General features: G+C 39.3%; 3 protein-coding genes across 5 annotated transcripts in view; 1 reads left to right on the top strand and 2 right to left on the bottom strand.

The window, feature by feature from the left end:
- Positions 1 to 2,490: 2,490 nt before the first annotated feature.
- LOC106590461 (eukaryotic translation initiation factor 1A, X-chromosomal) lies at positions 2,491 to 10,692 on the bottom strand. Of its 2 annotated transcripts, XM_014181520.2 has the most exons (7): positions 10,428 to 10,692; positions 9,484 to 9,567; positions 8,877 to 8,980; positions 8,611 to 8,661; positions 3,316 to 3,397; positions 2,998 to 3,089; positions 2,491 to 2,810 (listed from the first exon to the last, which is right to left on the bottom strand). In XM_014181520.2, the coding sequence occupies exons 1-7, from the start codon at positions 10,441 to 10,443 to the stop codon at positions 2,805 to 2,807; spliced, it is 435 nt and encodes a 144-aa protein (XP_014036995.1). In that variant the 5' UTR covers positions 10,444 to 10,692; the 3' UTR covers positions 2,491 to 2,804. The 2 variants fall into 2 exon arrangements, with proteins under 2 accessions (XP_014036995.1, XP_014036996.1); XM_014181521.2 differs by lacking the exon at positions 9,484 to 9,567 and having other exon boundaries at positions 10,428 to 10,583.
- Positions 10,693 to 11,040: 348 nt separating this feature from the next.
- Positions 11,041 to 14,855, top strand: LOC106590463 (zinc finger protein 777). Its single transcript, XM_014181522.2, has 2 exons — positions 11,041 to 11,699; positions 12,345 to 14,855. The coding sequence occupies exons 1-2, from the start codon at positions 11,412 to 11,414 to the stop codon at positions 13,782 to 13,784; spliced, it is 1,728 nt and encodes a 575-aa protein (XP_014036997.2). The 5' UTR covers positions 11,041 to 11,411; the 3' UTR covers positions 13,785 to 14,855.
- A 27-nt stretch (positions 14,856 to 14,882) lies between these two features.
- Positions 14,883 to 16,526, bottom strand: part of LOC106590479 (ribosomal protein S6 kinase alpha-3) — a 57,285-nt gene continuing 55,641 nt past the window's right edge. For both annotated transcript variants that reach the window (XM_045710583.1, XM_045710582.1), the window contains exon 22: positions 14,883 to 16,526. This exon is cut by the window's right edge and continues 1,174 nt beyond it. The gene's annotated coding sequence lies outside the window, so the exon portion shown is untranslated.

Here is a 16,526-nt window from a genome sequence, read left to right as displayed (position 1 = left end):
ATCAAAGTCAATCCATCTGATACATTTGGCCATTTAAAAGAAAAAAGTATTATTTCTAATGAGAGTTTAATCCATATCTGCCTGGTTTAAGTCACATACCAACATACGTGCCAGAGGGCTCTAAATTACGTCATTATTTACATCAAATAGAGTCCACACATGTCGGTTCAGTGGTCTGTCTCTCTCTCACATGTCTCTCCTACATACGCAGACCCCGATTGGATAATTCATAGACTAAAAATAGCACAGAGGGAACAGTGACTAACAGCAACTAATAGTCAGAGAATCAGCAGCGGGGTCTATGACAGCTTTCCCGGAGTAGGGCTGGAGGCAACTAGGGGCCACATGCATGGTTATACCTGGAACAGCTGTTGCTGCAGTTTGGCTCCATGAAAATATTTATGGAGCCGTTTGATTGTTGCCAAAACGTGCTCAAAATGAAAGATGTTTTTATACTTGACTATTGATTTGTAATTACATTACACAGGCTGGCTGGTATAGTCCCCCGTGTAGTTGTTTAGTCATGATGCGGCACACAGAATGGAATGACAAGAAAGCACTATAATTCCTGAAGCAAATTTCTGGGGTGGGATTCATTCAAATGCAATTTACAGCCTCTTTCAGACCTCTGTTTCACGCAGAAATCCGATTATCCCATCTTTTCTCCATTGGTTCTCTCTCCGAGCCATTATAACAGTGTTGCTTCCGTCCCTCTCCCCACCCCTACCTGGGCTCCAACTAGGGACCCTCTGCACACATTAACTGCCTCCCACGAAGCTTCATTACCTATCGCTCCACAAAAGCCACGGTCCTTGCAGAGCAAGGGAAACAACTACTTCAAGGTCTCAGAACGAGTGACGTCACCGACTGAAATGCTGTTAGCGCACACCTCGCTAACTGGCTAGCCATTTCACAGCAGATCTCTCATCCCTCTCTCCCTTTTCACCCAGCTCCAAATATCTCCCTGGTGAGCGTTTAAAGGAACATTATTTGGGCTAATGAAAACGCACACATTTGAATAAGGTTGGCTACTGTGAGTGCTTATAGAGAATGTGCTGCACCAGAGCTTCGTTGTACATGGCACGTGCAGTGAGCTGATAACACTGGGCCTCGTGGGGGTGTATTATGCAGAACAGCGGCGCCAAATAACAGTTCACAGATGCGCGTGTCAGATACTGTATGTTCTAAAGGAATTAACCTATACGTCTGCCCTGATTATAAAGGGTCTGTCTGTTCAGGCTACATTTCAGAAGCAGTGATAATATGAGGAGACGATAAAAAAAGATTACAGGTCACCAGCCCAGTACAGCTCCACTCGGTTTGGGTCAGTAACATGTAAAGGGTATGTCCCTCTCCTATTCTTTCCGGCTGCGTCATCCTCACTCCGACATTGATTTACACACAAACATCACAAATATAAAGACCATTAACATTCGATGCAAAAACAAAAATATCTGTATTGCAACAGCTTTGTATTACTGGAGTTACAAAAAAAGGCTTCAATGTATAACGTTATTAATGCTCACCACCAACAACCCTGTGGATGAGGTTGAGCTGTAGCTCAGTGGCACCACCTAGTGGTTGATACATACAAGCACAGGCTGCAGTCTTTCTCAGGGAAGAAAGGAGCTGTGTGAAATGTAACGTCAAAAAGTCCATGGAATTAAGTTCTTTATTGGCGATCGCAAAAAAATAATAATAATAATAAAAAAATATAAAAATCTGCCTTATTACATCATAGCTCAAGCGCTGTCTATGGTGTTAAAGACACCGTTCAGTGATATTTAGCTAGCCTGGTCCCATTGTGTATGAGCTGCAGCCAACTCCTCTGTAGATGCCAAGCCTTACATGACATCTTTGGCATGACAGTGAAGGAACAGAGGAATTGGCTCCAGCAGCAACAGACTGGGCCACCAGGCTAGTTAGGAGGTAGTCATTTCCTCTGACAGAACTCAGCAGTCTCTAAACCACAGCCGGGAGGGGGGTGTCACAAAGCAGGAACAAGTAGAAACAGACAATTAGCATTCCTAAATATTCTGAAATAACATGAAATGGACAGTGGTATAATTGACCAACATCCAATTTTCTAGATTATTTTAGGAAATAAATCAAAAGTAGTAGCTATATGTGAATGTTTTTCAAAAGCATCACCCTAACTTCCTTGAACTGAGTGATGCTTTGTGACACACTGGTAGGTGATCAAAACATAAAACCAACAGACAAAATACACATGGGGAAACAAAAGAAAAATACAGTGTTGAAAAACAGAAGGTGGGGATATGTAGCCTTCATTTTGGCATTGATCAATAGAAACAAAACGTTCTCTAACTGCAATATGGCATAATCGGAATACGATATAGAATTAAAGAAACATTCCAAAGGATAGAGGCATCTTCAGGAGAAATCCGTTTTCCGTAATCAATAAACATATTTAATCCTAACTAATATAAAGAGCGTTGCTAACTAGCAAATATGATACAGGACAAAACATAAAATGGTTAATCTTTTTATTGCAAATCTAGAGATTCTATACTTGTAAGTAAATTCCACTCCGCATGAAATCGATATAAATACATTAAAAGGACACCGCAAGAAATTGCGAGCAGCTGCAGTCATGTTATCAATGAGTTAGTGGGAGGGCTGAACGTCCTTGAAGTATGTTGTGTGGCCGAGGTCGTCACTAGTTAACACAGCCACAAATGTGGGCAGAGGGTACAGTGATTCCGGTAGAGAAGTATCGAAGTCCTGTGATGATTTTCAGAGCGGATGGTAAAACAAAAATCCCACCTTCCCCTAGAAGGTCCTTAGATCTGGAGGATAATGACAGAGGAAAGGAGGTGGGCGAGAGGAGGTGGGTAGGGGGCGAGAGGACAGAAGAGAGGTGGGGAGAGGCGGCAGGGAGAGAGATACGGATGGAGGGTCACCAGATGGTTAATCCTGTCATTGCAACAGTTCCAACCTACAGAAAGCAATAAAAGATACTGATTGAGCACTTACATCATCAATGTCCTCGTCATCATCTCCGATGTCGTCAAACTGGATGTCTTCATCGTCCCCGGGACCAAAGGTATCCGTCTCGTTGATCTTGGCTGAGGGGAGGAGACAGGAAGAGGAGTCAGAGAGACAACAAGGATGTGCAAACAAAACAACTCAGGAATTTAATATCTACAAAACCAATCATTGGGCCAGCGGTAGTCATCATGGGCTGTGTCTCAATCATTTCTATCTTTCTTCCCTCGTCTCTTCTCCTGCATGACCACTCTTCCAATCCCATTAGCTGTTACCATAGGGAAAGCTCCTCTTCATAGTACTCACCGTGCTCCGGCAATTCTCCGTATGCCTTCAGACTCCTGGCCTCGTCTGCATTGTACTTCAGGATCACATCAGCTTTGTTGTCCTATAGCGGGAGAAAAAAACCTAAACTCAAACCTGTTTTTATGATACAGTGACAATAGGGCTGAGCGATATAAAACCATCTTTATTTTTTCCAAACAATGGGCGATTTCCGATTTATATATCGATTTTTTACATGTTCTCTGAATAAGCGTTGTTGTACAATTAAAGGTCAATAAACTGCATTCAAAACAGTCAGCAATAATCTAATGAATTCAGGGAGTGTGTAAGTATACCTAGGCTAAATATAAGCCTTCCACAACCATAAGACCAACTAATAATGTCATTATTTAATCCAAATAGTTTAACCAGCTTTTTTTCTTCAATAATCACTGATCTGGCTTTCAACTCAGTCTATGAAAATGTCCTTTTGTTACAAATTGGACCAGAACCAAGCACATCCCCACTAATAAACTTCTTGTAGCACAATAGAAAATTAACACAGCACAGGAGGCTGCTGAGGGGAGGAAGGCTCATAATAATGGCTGGGATGGAATGCCAGCCATGTGTTTGATGCCATTACACTATTTCCGCTCCAGCCATTACCACGAGCACGTTCTCCCCAATGAAGGTCCCACCAACCTCCTGTGTAACACAGGTCTTAATAAACAATCTCTCAAGCACAAGCCCACATGCTAATGAGTAGTCAGATAATGTTTAGATTTCAAGTCTAGCCAACTTGGATCTATTTGTTAGCCAACAAGGTAGAACAGTTGAACTGCTATGAACACACCCTCCTGTCTGCCTCTAACTGTTTGAACAGCATGCTAGCCTGTCCACTTTGTTCACATGTTGAAATCAAGTAGCCTACCTGGATAAGATGCTTATTTCTCAGAATTAGTTGCCAATTCCTGGTATAAATGTGTATTTTTATTCTCATTGCACATTTATAAAACAACTAGAAAGCTAGAACAGCTGGTAGCAAAAATTCTGCTAGTGGCACGTCGCACAGAAAATGAGCATTTCTTTTCCAGAAACAATGTTCATTGATAAGCTACTCCTGTTTTAGTAGGGTCTACTCTCTGTACGTTTTATGAGTTGAGAGATAAAAAGGTATCATTAGAAAGGTTTAGTTCTCATCTATTACTCTCAAATAATGTCTCGGTGGCTTTCAGTGTCCATAGGACCCATTCTGTTGGACCAAACCTCAAATGCAAATAGCGAGTTGAAACAGCTTTTTGTCATAGAGGAAGAAGTGATGTTTCATCTGTTGTTGTTGTGAGTGGCAGGGACTTGGTGTATGAGTGGGAATGTATACACTGGCACAGAAGGAGCAAAGGAGATAAGACCAAAAAGACAACAAGTGGACATAAAACGCTCATAAAAACAAAATTTGATTCTTGCGATACAGGCACTGTGCGCTAAAAAACACATTTGAATTATAGTCGACTATAACTACTCATTATAGCGATAACTACTCACTATAACTACTCATTATAGCTATAACTACTCACTATAACTACTCACTATAACTACTCATTATAGCTATAACTACTCACTATAACTACTCATTATAGCTATAACTACTCACTATAACTACTCTCTATAACTACTCACTATAACTACTCTCTATAACTACTCACTATAACTACTCACTATAACTACTCATTATAACTACTCACTATAACTATAACTACTCACTATAACTACTCATTATAGCTATAACTACTCACTATAACTACTCATTATAGCTATAACTACTCACTATAACTACTCATTATAGCTATAACTACTCACTATAACTACTCATTATAGCTATAACTACTCACTATAGCTACTCATTATAGCTATAACTACTCACTATAACTACTCTCTATAACTACTCATTATAGCTATAACTACTCACTATAACTACTCACTATAACTACTCATTATAGCTATAACTACTCACTATAACTACTCTCTATAACTACTCATTACAGCTATAACTACTCACTATAACTACTCATTATAGCTATAACTACTCACTATAACTACTCATTATAGCTATAACTACTCACTATAACTACTCATTATAGCTATAACTACTCACTATAACTACTCTCTATAACTACTCATTATAGCTATAACTACTCACTATAACTACTCACTATAACTACTCATTATAGCTATAACTACTCACTATAACTACTCATTATAGCTATAACTACTCACTATAACTACTCTCTATAACTACTCATTATAGCTATAACTACTCACTATAACTACTCATTATAGCTATAACTACTCACTATAACTACTCATTATAGCTATAACTACTCACTATAACTACTCATTATAGCTATAACTACTCACTATAACTACTCATTATAGCTATAACTACTCACTATAACTACTCTCTATAACTACTCATTATAGCTATAACTACTCTCTATAACTACTCACTATAGGTATAACTACTCACTATAGCTATAACTACTCACTATAACTACTCATTATAGCTATAACTACTCACTATAACTACTCATTATAGCTATAACTACTCTCTATAACTACTCATTATAGCTATAACTACTCACTATAACTACTCACTATAACTATAACTACTCACTATAACTACTCACTATAACTACTCTCTATAACTACTCACTATAACTACTCATTATAGCTATAACTACTCACTATATTTACTCACTATAACTACTCTCTATAACTACTCACTATAACTACTCATTATAGCTATAACTACTCACTATAACTACTCATTATAGCTATAACTACTCACTATAACTACTCATTATAGCTATAACTACTCACTATAACTACTCACTATAACTACTCTCTATAACTACTCACTATAACTACTCATTATAGCTATAACTACTCACTATAACTACTCATTATAGCTATAACTACTCACTATAACTACTCATTATAGCTATAACTACTCACTATAACTACTCATTATAGCTATAACTACTCACTATAACTACTCATTATAGCTATAACTACTCACTATAACTACTCTATAACTACTCATTATAGCTATAACTACTCTATAACTACTCATTATAGCTATAACTACTCACTATAGCTATAACTACTCACTATAACTACTCATTATAGCTATAACTACTCACTATAACTACTCACTATAACTATAACTACTCACTATAACTACTCATTATAGCTATAACTACTCACTATAACTACTCATTATAGCTATAACTACTCACTATAACTACTCTCTATAACTACTCACTATAACTACTCTCTATAACTACTCACTATAACTACTCATTATAGCTATAACTACTCACTATAACTACTCACTATAGCTATAACTACTCACTATAACTACTCACTATAACTACAACTACTCTATAACTACTCATTATAGCTATAACTACTCACTATAACTACTCTCTATAACTACTCATTATAGCTATAACTACTCTCTATAACTACTCATTATAGCTATAACTACTCACTATAACTACTCATTATAGCTATAACTACTCACTATAACTACTCATTATAGCTATAACTACTCACTATAACTACTCATTATAGCTATAACTACTCACTATAACTACTCTCTATAACTACTCATTATAGCTATAACTACTCTCTATAACTACTCACTATAGCTATAACTACTCACTATAGCTATAACTACTCACTATAACTACTCATTATAGCTATAACTACTCACTATAACTACTCATTATAGCTATAACTACTCTCTATAACTACTCATTATAGCTATAACTACTCACTATAGCTATAACTACTCACTATAACTACTCATTATAGCTATAACTACTCACTATAACTACTCATTATAGCTATAACTACTCACTATAACTACTCACTATAACTACTCATTATAGCTATAACTACTCACTATAACTACTCTCTATAACTACTCACTATAACTACTCTCTATAACTACTCACTATAACTACTCATTATAGCTATAACTACTCACTATAACTACTCACTATAGCTATAACTACTCACTATAACTACAACTACTCTATAACTACTCATTATAGCTATAACTACTCACTATAACTACTCTCTATAACTACTCATTATAGCTATAACTACTCTCTATAACTACTCATTATAGCTATAACTACTCACTATAACTACTCATTATAGCTATAACTACTCACTATAACTACTCATTATAGCTATAACTACTCACTATAACTACTCATTATAGCTATAACTACTCACTATAACTACTCTCTATAACTACTCATTATAGCTATAACTACTCTCTATAACTACTCACTATAGCTATAACTACTCACTATAGCTATAACTACTCACTATAACTACTCATTATAGCTATAACTACTCACTATAACTACTCATTATAGCTATAACTACTCTCTATAACTACTCATTATAGCTATAACTACTCACTATAACTACTCACTATAGCTATAACTACTCACTATAACTACTCTCTATAACTACTCATTATAGCTATAACTACTCTCTATAACTACTCACTATAGCTATAACTACTCACTATAGCTATAACTACTCACTATAACTACTCATTATAGCTATAACTACAACTACTCTATAACTACTCATTATAGCTATAACTACTCACTATAACTACTCTCTATAACTACTCATTATAGCTATAACTACTCTCTATAACTACTCATTATAGCTATAACTACTCACTATAGCTATAACTACTCACTATAACTACTCATTATAGCTATAACTACTCACTATAACTACTCATTATAGCTATAACTACTCACTATAACTACTCTCTATAACTACTCACTATAACTACTCATTACAGCTATAACTACTCACTATAACTACTCATTATAGCTATAACTACTCACTATAACTACTCATTATAGCTATAACTACTCACTATAACTACTCATTATAGCTATAACTACTCTCTATAACTACTCATTATAGCTATAACTACTCACTATAACTACTCTCTATAACTACTCATTATAGCTATAACTACTCACTATAGCTATAACTACTCACTATAGCTATAACTACTCACTATAGCTACTCATTATAGCTATAACTACTCACTATAACTACTCATTATAGCTATAACTACTCACTATAACTACTCATTATAGCTATAACTACTCATTATAGCTATAACTACTCACTATAGCTATAACTACTCACTATAGTCGCCCAGCCCTAAGTGACAACCAAATGCACAGTCACCCACAACAACAGCAGTTGTAAACTTGCTGGTCATCTCACCTGGTAATCTCTCAGACCCACCAGAATGATATCTGACGCATTAATCCACACCTGAAATAAAAACATAAGAACGCTTTTACAAGGACTTAAATCAGATGAATGGATAACAATCTAAAGAATTGGTTAATACACAACTGCAGCCCATGCTGTGTCGCAGTTGATAGTCCATAGTGGGGAGAAAAGAAGAAAAAAAACATTGAGTCTGCATCATTCAGGGTTTCCCCTTGTGTGTCAATATGATGGGCGTGTTTGGTGTGTGTTCCTACCTTTTTCCTGAGTTTTCCTCGGATGTGGCAGAGCCGCTTAACTCCATCAAAACACATGGCTTCTAACCTCCCATTACCCAACATTTTAATCACCTGGGCATATTCTACAGGAAAGAGAGAACGACTTAACATACACAACATCACAGGAGTTGGGAACACCTGAGTGTACACTACAGCACAGGGGAGAGGGTTACATTGCTCCCACGGAGTAGGGCCATGTTGATCGTAATGCTTGTATACCTTCACCCTCAATACAACACACGTCTGCTCTAAAAACAGGGCTGCATTTTTATCTGCATTCCAGAAACTTGGAAAAAAAGGAGCTGTACATTCTAGAGCATTGTCAGGAGCAGTTGAGGTATTCCACACAGGGGAGAGACTGGCAGTTCTAATTCTAGAACTGGTGTGCGTGCAGGCTTTTGCTCCAGCCAAAGCAGTAACACACCAACTAATCAACCAATCATAGTCTTCAACAAAGACTTGATTCAGCCATGTTGCCATTTGGCTGGAGCAAAAGCCTACACCCACACAAGCCCTGGTAAAGACCCCTGCCCGTCCGCCACTCACCCTGCCCGTCCGCCACTCACCCTGCCCGTCCGCCACTCACCCTGCCCGTCCTCTTTGAACACCAACTCTCTCTTCTCTGACTCATTCTCATTTTTTCCACGTCGACGATTCTTTCCTCCCTTACCTGGAGAGGACAGAGAGAAATAAATTAAGTCATATAGACCACTCACATTTTTGTCATTTAGCAGACACTTTCGCTCAGACTGTATTTAACTACTGTAGCTATGTACGGTAAAGGTTCTGAGTTTCCACTATGAAATCAGAGTACCACACCCAATAGCTAACCTATACTGTATTATTATAGTGTTTCAATGTCAACCTCACATCACCAACTTTTATTTTATCCAACCTTTATTTAACTAGGCAAGTCAGTTAAGAACAAATTATTATTTACAATGACGGTCTACTACGGCCAAACCCCAACGACGCTGGGTCAATTTTGCCGGATTCGAACCAGGTACTATAGTGACGCCTCTTGCACTGAGATGCAGTGACTTAGACTGCTGCACCACTCGGGAGTCCAACTACAGGAGGTACATGATGTGTTATAGCAACATGTGAAAATGTTTTACAGGAATAGAGCGCAGATATGCCATATGGCCAACTACAGTCAGTACGTGAAACCTTCTTGCTAAAATCCTCCAGGCAAATGTAGCTAGCTGACAGCTGTTTGAATGGGTTCATTGAGTCAATAACGTTAACTGCCATTAAAATGCCCGTGTTAGCACCATAAGTGGCTAGCAAGCCAGCTAGTTAGTTAGACGACAAGTCATGTGAGCCCTTAACAGTACAATTTAACGTCAGAACGATAATACAGCGAGCTGGCTGCTCTTAACTTACCTAGTTTGTACGTACTTAGATTTGTGAAAATATATGCTACGAAGCTGGTGGTTACCGTTAGTCATTTTGTTCTCTAGCTATTCAACCGTGTCACGTTTTTACTGAGGGACAAGTTCCGGGAATAGACGGCACTTCTAACTTTACCTTTATTCTTGGGCATATTCCGTACAGCTCAGCTCTTCGTCCCGTGGTGATTGGATGGCGCTTACTGCTATATGAACAATACTGAGAAAGAAAAACGGGCCAATTTCTCCCGGAAAACCAATTCATCACTTGTGCACCGGTTTACGCATGCGCATGACATGTCATACAAAATGGTAAAGCTTTATTTACACATGTGAAACAGCAATACACCATGCTAGAAAGTTACTGTCTTTCTTTATCATTTACGTTTCGGAATGCAACAATATTACACGTTTAAATCAAACACACCAGACCATTACACAAATCATATATTAATTTGAAAATATTTGAAAATATTTATTTTCTTTGTAAATGTACTTACTTGGGAATGGACCACAGACACAGTGGAAACATATGGAACGTATTGACTAATATTTTAACATTTTTATATGCTGGAACTGGGTAAGTGTTTAGAATAATAAAACCTATCGATTAAATATACATTTTATATTTATATTTTATATGATCCATTCCAATAAAAATAATATAGCCTAGGTTAAATGCTCGTTCAGTAGAAACACTCCACTACAGTAGGTGGCGATAGAGCACATTTCTGATAATAAAACAGAAGAAGTAACAACCTGCTAGCTGTTTTAGCAATCCATGATAAATTATAACGTTTTGGTAGCTGGAAAATATGATTGTGGTTGAATTTACACATATCCATGGATATTTCTGAATTCACCACTGTTCGAACTTCATAGCCAGATAGAGAGAAAGTGAAAAGTCAACGTGCGGATATAAATTAGTTACTCTACACTGTAGATAGCTTAGCCACAGTGCTAGCTGTTAGCAGACACCAATAACAAAGATACTGGTAGTCCGGGTCAGTGTGTGCAAACGCAGCTGTCACATCTCGGCGACGACACAACATTTGAAGCTAAAACGTACATCAAGTTGTGACTCAGTTTCATTAGAAAATAACTGGCTAAAGAGAAGAACGCAATGGAAATCCATAAATGCATTATTAGAGGATGCGCCAATCAATCGGACGCAATTATTCATTACAGTTTACCAGAGGAGCCCCAGAGACGCCAACGGTGGCTACAGTTTATCAATGGAAGCAACCCGGGAGAGCAAATTCCAGATGTTTCCCGTTTATGTGGCGACCACTTTACAGAAGAGTGCTTCACAAAACTTGATCTCGGTTTCACCACGAGGTTAATATTAAATCTTGACGCAATCCCATCGATTTATTCCACTGATAAAACATCGGCTTATCGGAAACACACCGTGAGTATGATATTCGCGCTATGAGGCTAGCCTACAATTATTATTATTATTTGTACATGTTTTATTAAACTTAATTTAACATTGGGCAAAACTGTTGTTTAGGCTATAGCATCAAAGACAGCCTAGGCTATAGGATCATTAATCAAAGACAGACTGAAAATGTTTTAGTAGAGAAGATGGCGGCGCAATTACTTCAAACATTTGCAGCCAATTAACTACTTAATTTCTTAAACTTTTCACTCCACCAACAAAAACATATTTTTAGTTCTTATAGGCTGATCTTGAAAGACGTTATAGCTATCTAAAATTGCCTTCCAGCCTAGCCTACAGTTTATTAAACCAAGTGTAGCCCTGAACTAGTAGTATCTATCAGTGCGCCCAGCAGCTCTGATTCAAACTCCCATTTAGCAGATATGCAAAGTTTATAATGTCAAAATCCGTCCTTTGATCACCAAATATGCATTTTCGCTTACCAACTAACGAACCAACAAACGTATTTTGACATTATAAAGCTTGCAGAGCTGGTGAATCTGAGCTTTCTGGGCGTTGAGGTACATGTACTGTTGAAGCACAACCTTCCAACACTATAACTTTAATTGAATAATGTTACTTCTAAATGAAACACTTCTTGTTCATCTCTCACAGGTGTACGCTGAGAGGGCGAAGGGGACTGGGATGTTGGAAGTAAAAATGGCCGGCATCAAGGAGGAGCCAGTGGACAGGGAGTTGGATTCGCAGATGAATCGCTGGAACAATTCGTTGGGTTCACTCAACAAGTTGTTTAGTTCAATCAAAGAGGAAGATGTTGGGGAGGATGAGAGCATTGCAGAGAGCTATGACCAGATTAGAGTGGTGAAAATAGGAGACTCACACACAGGAGATAGGAAGGATGAGGGAGGAGAGTATGGGATGGAATACTCACACACTCGCCCATATGAAGGAGAGGATGGAGGCTATGATGCCATGGTAACAGAGATTCACAGGAAAGAGAAAATGAATGTGATGGAGCGTGAGGGGGAGGTGGAGGGAGTGTTTGTGATAGAAAACTCAAATCCAGAGGAGGAGGAATATGTGGTAGAGGAGGAGGTATGGCAGATGGCGGAAGGGGGAGAGAGCAGGACGGAAGAGATGTGGGGGGAAAAGGGGAAACGGAGAAAGCTTCCGGGGCCGCAATGGTGGAGATATGAGCAAGAGAGGAGGAAAACCCAGGAAGACGAATGGAAGATGATTGCAGAGAGGGCGAGGGAGGAAGAGAGGGAGAGACAGAAAGGTCAGACTGTGGAGGGGAAGAAGAGGGTTGCAGGGTTCCGCTGCCCACAGTGCAGCAACACCTTCCAGTCCCGAAGCGAGTTACTGGAGCATAAAACCGGCTGCTGCACTGATGCGAAATACGCCTGCCCAGTGCCGCTCTGCCCCCAACGCTACCCATCCAAGGGCTCCCTGAGGACTCACATCTGCTTCCACCATGTGAAGGAGGACAACAAGGAGGAAAAGGACTTGGATGCTATCCGGAAAGCCAGAGGAGCCGGGGAGCATCAGAATAAATACCAACCCAGCCATAAGAAGAAATTCTTCTGCCCACTCTGCAACACATACTACAGAAACCAGATAGTCCTCGACAAGCACTCTCGTAGTCACACCAGTTTCCACAAAGTGATGTTGTGTTGCTCCTTCTGCTCTGTGGAGATGCTGAATAAATTCACAATGAAAAAGCACTACAACACGGAACACCCAGGCAGGGTCCCGCGCTGTGAGATGTGTGAAAGAAACTTCTCCTCGATCGACAACTTTCTAACACATCAGGTTAGACACGTGGCCGTGACTCCTTATTACTGCTATGAGTGTCGCATCTACCAGCTCACCCAGAGGGGCCTCACTGTCCACCTGAAAAACCACGCTCTCAGACGCAACCAGAAGCAGCTGGACCGGCAGTCTGGGAAACTCAACAAACCTGACAATACAGGGAATCATAGTACAGCCCCTCTGAAGAAAAGCCCCTCCCCTCTACCAAACAATCCTGCACATCTACAAGATAACCACGCCCATCTACAAGAGATCAAAGAAGAAGAATTTATAACCAAATAAATAGAATCTCAATCTAGTGTTTTTAACCCCTCCCCTTTGTCCCATAACCACACCCCTCCTCTGACATGAAAAACTGACTTGGGAACTTTATTAGTGAATATTTCTGTACAGGAGAACACTGAGACTGGGATCAAATCGTCTAACTAAAGGACAGCTACTACTTGGTTGTTACAGTAAATTCATTCTGAAGCTGCTTTATCGATACAGATGGAATGGGAGAAATGACCTTCAAGCTAACTGTCATTTAGAGAGAGAGTTTAGGTTTGTAAAGATGGGATTCTTATTGGATATCAGATTGAAGCTCACTTGTACAGTATTTGTTTGTCACTTTCACCTTGAAGGCCATGCGTCTTCAAAGCGTTGTAAGCCCTTTATAAGCCCCATAATATCCTACATGATATGTATTTAGCTGTCATTCATTATAGAGATAATTCAGTTGAATCTTTTGTATTGTCCTTTTATCGATTTAGAGAATTGTCTTACACAACATTTGCTGTAAGTAGCTTTATGTAAAATGTGATAGTCGCAAGTGTAATGAAATGTTTCTGAATTAACATTTGGGTTTGTATTTGTTTGTAGAGTATATTATTAGCCCGTACATGATCCTATGAGGTTTACATCTTTGTTTGTTCTGGTTCTGCACCTTCCTCTTCATCAGCACTTGTTTATTTCCTACAGTACTCCAGGGTCAGTAGTACAGCACTATGGGTAGGGTTAGAGGGTGCATCATACCCATAGAAATGTGTTGTATAGAACATGTTACTTTGTAAAAACATATGGATTGTCAGTCATGTAGAATAAGGAATAGTGTCAACTCTAGTACATTTCTATCTATGCCAGATGTATACATTAGGAACTCTCTGGGCCAATGGAAAGAAGAGAGAACTCTCTGGGCCAATCGGAAACCAAGTGAACTTTCTCTGCCCAATAGAGATTAGACCGGAACGCCACTGTAGCCCTGTCATCCAGGAGCCTTTTGATGTCGACTGGTTCCATTACAGAACATCTTTGATGCATTGTTCTCTATGCTGTTGACTGTATGTTGTCTGAATAAAAAGCCTTTCTGTAGTATTTACTGGTCAGTGAAAAACACAGTTGTATACTGAAGGTATTTTTATTATGTTCAATACAAAGTCCTACTGTGACTCCACTGAGATACAAAACCAGAGAGAGGAGACAGCAGCAGTGGTGGAGGAAGGGACACTATCTCCACTGGATAGGGATAGAGGAAGGAGAGAGCAACACAAAGAGAGAAAAAAGGCATATCATCTACTCTCAAACTGGAAGGGGAAAAAACCATACAGACATCTCAAACACACAACCTTACAGCTCTGCTACCAGTCAAGCAGAACCTGAAAGACTGTTACAACACATCTAGAAGAGCTGAGGGAGAGCGATCGAATAGGTAGGAGTTGTCCACCGATCCAGAATCAGCTCATTAATTCAATAATACTGCTACAAGTCATTGATACTGTAGCTACATATTGTTTCATTCAATTAGACAGACAGTGCTTTAAAGGGATTGACCAGAAGTCAGCAGGTGCCAGCTGGCCCACACAGTAACATACTGGATTACCTCCACAACTATGTCATGACATTCCAGACGGCAGGTTGAAAGGGTTCAATTCAGCATAAAATATCATGTCTCTTCTATCCACACATTTCAACATCCATGGACCTCTCCCACCCCACCTATGTGCTTACATGACATAGTTAATGATTATAAAATGCATGGTATTTAATCTAGAAACCTGAGCTGCTGTAGGAACAGTAGTGTCAGTTCGGTGTCAGACAGACTCCTCATAGCGTCATCCACACATGCTGCTTTCAAATGTACCTTGGAACTGGGAAACACAAGGTTCAGAGGAGTCCCGAGGAGCATTTGAAGGCATCAACATATACACAGACTCGCTGTCCAGATAACCACTGCTTTACACTGGTCGAGGATCAGCTTTCCCTTGGTGTCTGTAAATGTTGAGGTGTGGCATGGACAGGGCAGGCTGTACCCAGACTGGCTCACCAAAGCCATGATTGGACCTCAGTCCCGTCACTCTGGATTTTGTGGCTGACTGGGAGGAGCTTGTCTCTACATAGGAGGCGGGGTCAGTTGAGCTCTACCTGCTCTCACTCTGATGACATCACTAGTTTTGTCCCTGTCTGATGACTCAGTCACAGAAGAAGCTACCACAGAGTTTCTAAACCCAGAGATGCAACATCGTTAGACATCTGTGAACGCTTGCAAAACAGACCAAGCTGGCCAGGGTTTAGGGGTTGTGAAGTCAATGAGAGAAGTAAAACATTCTTCCTTAGTTGTTCATTTTCTCGAAATCTAAATCCACAACCTAGAATTGATCCATATTTCTTAAGTAGTTGAACATGTTATTACTCCAACCTCGTGAAAGTGACAAATGGACACATTTTCATTTTCGTTAAAAATATTCTATGGAAGGAGAGCCTTTGATTTGACGGCCTGTGCACATGTGCAGTTTGGCACGAGACGACCATTAGACCCGATGACGGGTTTCTACTCATGAGCTCAGCTAGCCAACGTCACCATAACATTGCCGAAAAGTGTGGTCTAGTTTTTCTATTGGAGAAGCCATTTTAGCCTATCTTCATATTGTACTGTCTTTGAGGCTACTTAGGTTTATACACACAGCTACATTATACAGTTCATCATCATTTTAATATGGGTCTTAAATGCATAATGCAGGTATCTCAAATGTTCCCAGAAGTACAGAC

This window comes from Salmo salar, chromosome ssa29, assembly GCF_905237065.1.
Source record: "Salmo salar chromosome ssa29, Ssal_v3.1, whole genome shotgun sequence".
Taxonomy (NCBI): Eukaryota; Metazoa; Chordata; class Actinopteri; order Salmoniformes; family Salmonidae; genus Salmo; species Salmo salar.
This window is presented reverse-complemented; position numbering and strand designations above follow the sequence as displayed.

What these genes read in the sequence shown, in the direction of transcription:
- LOC106590461 (XM_014181520.2), bottom strand. An exon ending in GTTCAAAGAGGACGGGCAGG is followed by an intron (nt 8,981 to 9,483) that starts GTGAGTGGCGGA and finishes TCTTTCCTGTAG; the next exon opens with AATATGCCCAGGTGATTAAA. An exon ending in TGGGTCTGAGAGATTACCAG is followed by an intron (nt 3,398 to 8,610) that starts GTGAGATGACCA and finishes CTCCCGCTATAG; the next exon opens with GACAACAAAGCTGATGTGAT.
- LOC106590463 (XM_014181522.2), top strand. Translation starts at nt 11,412, where the DNA reads ATGGAAATCCATAAATGCATTATTAGAGGATGCGCCAATCAATCGGAC. An exon ending in CGGCTTATCGGAAACACACC is followed by an intron (nt 11,700 to 12,344) that starts GTGAGTATGATA and finishes CATCTCTCACAG; the next exon opens with GTGTACGCTGAGAGGGCGAA.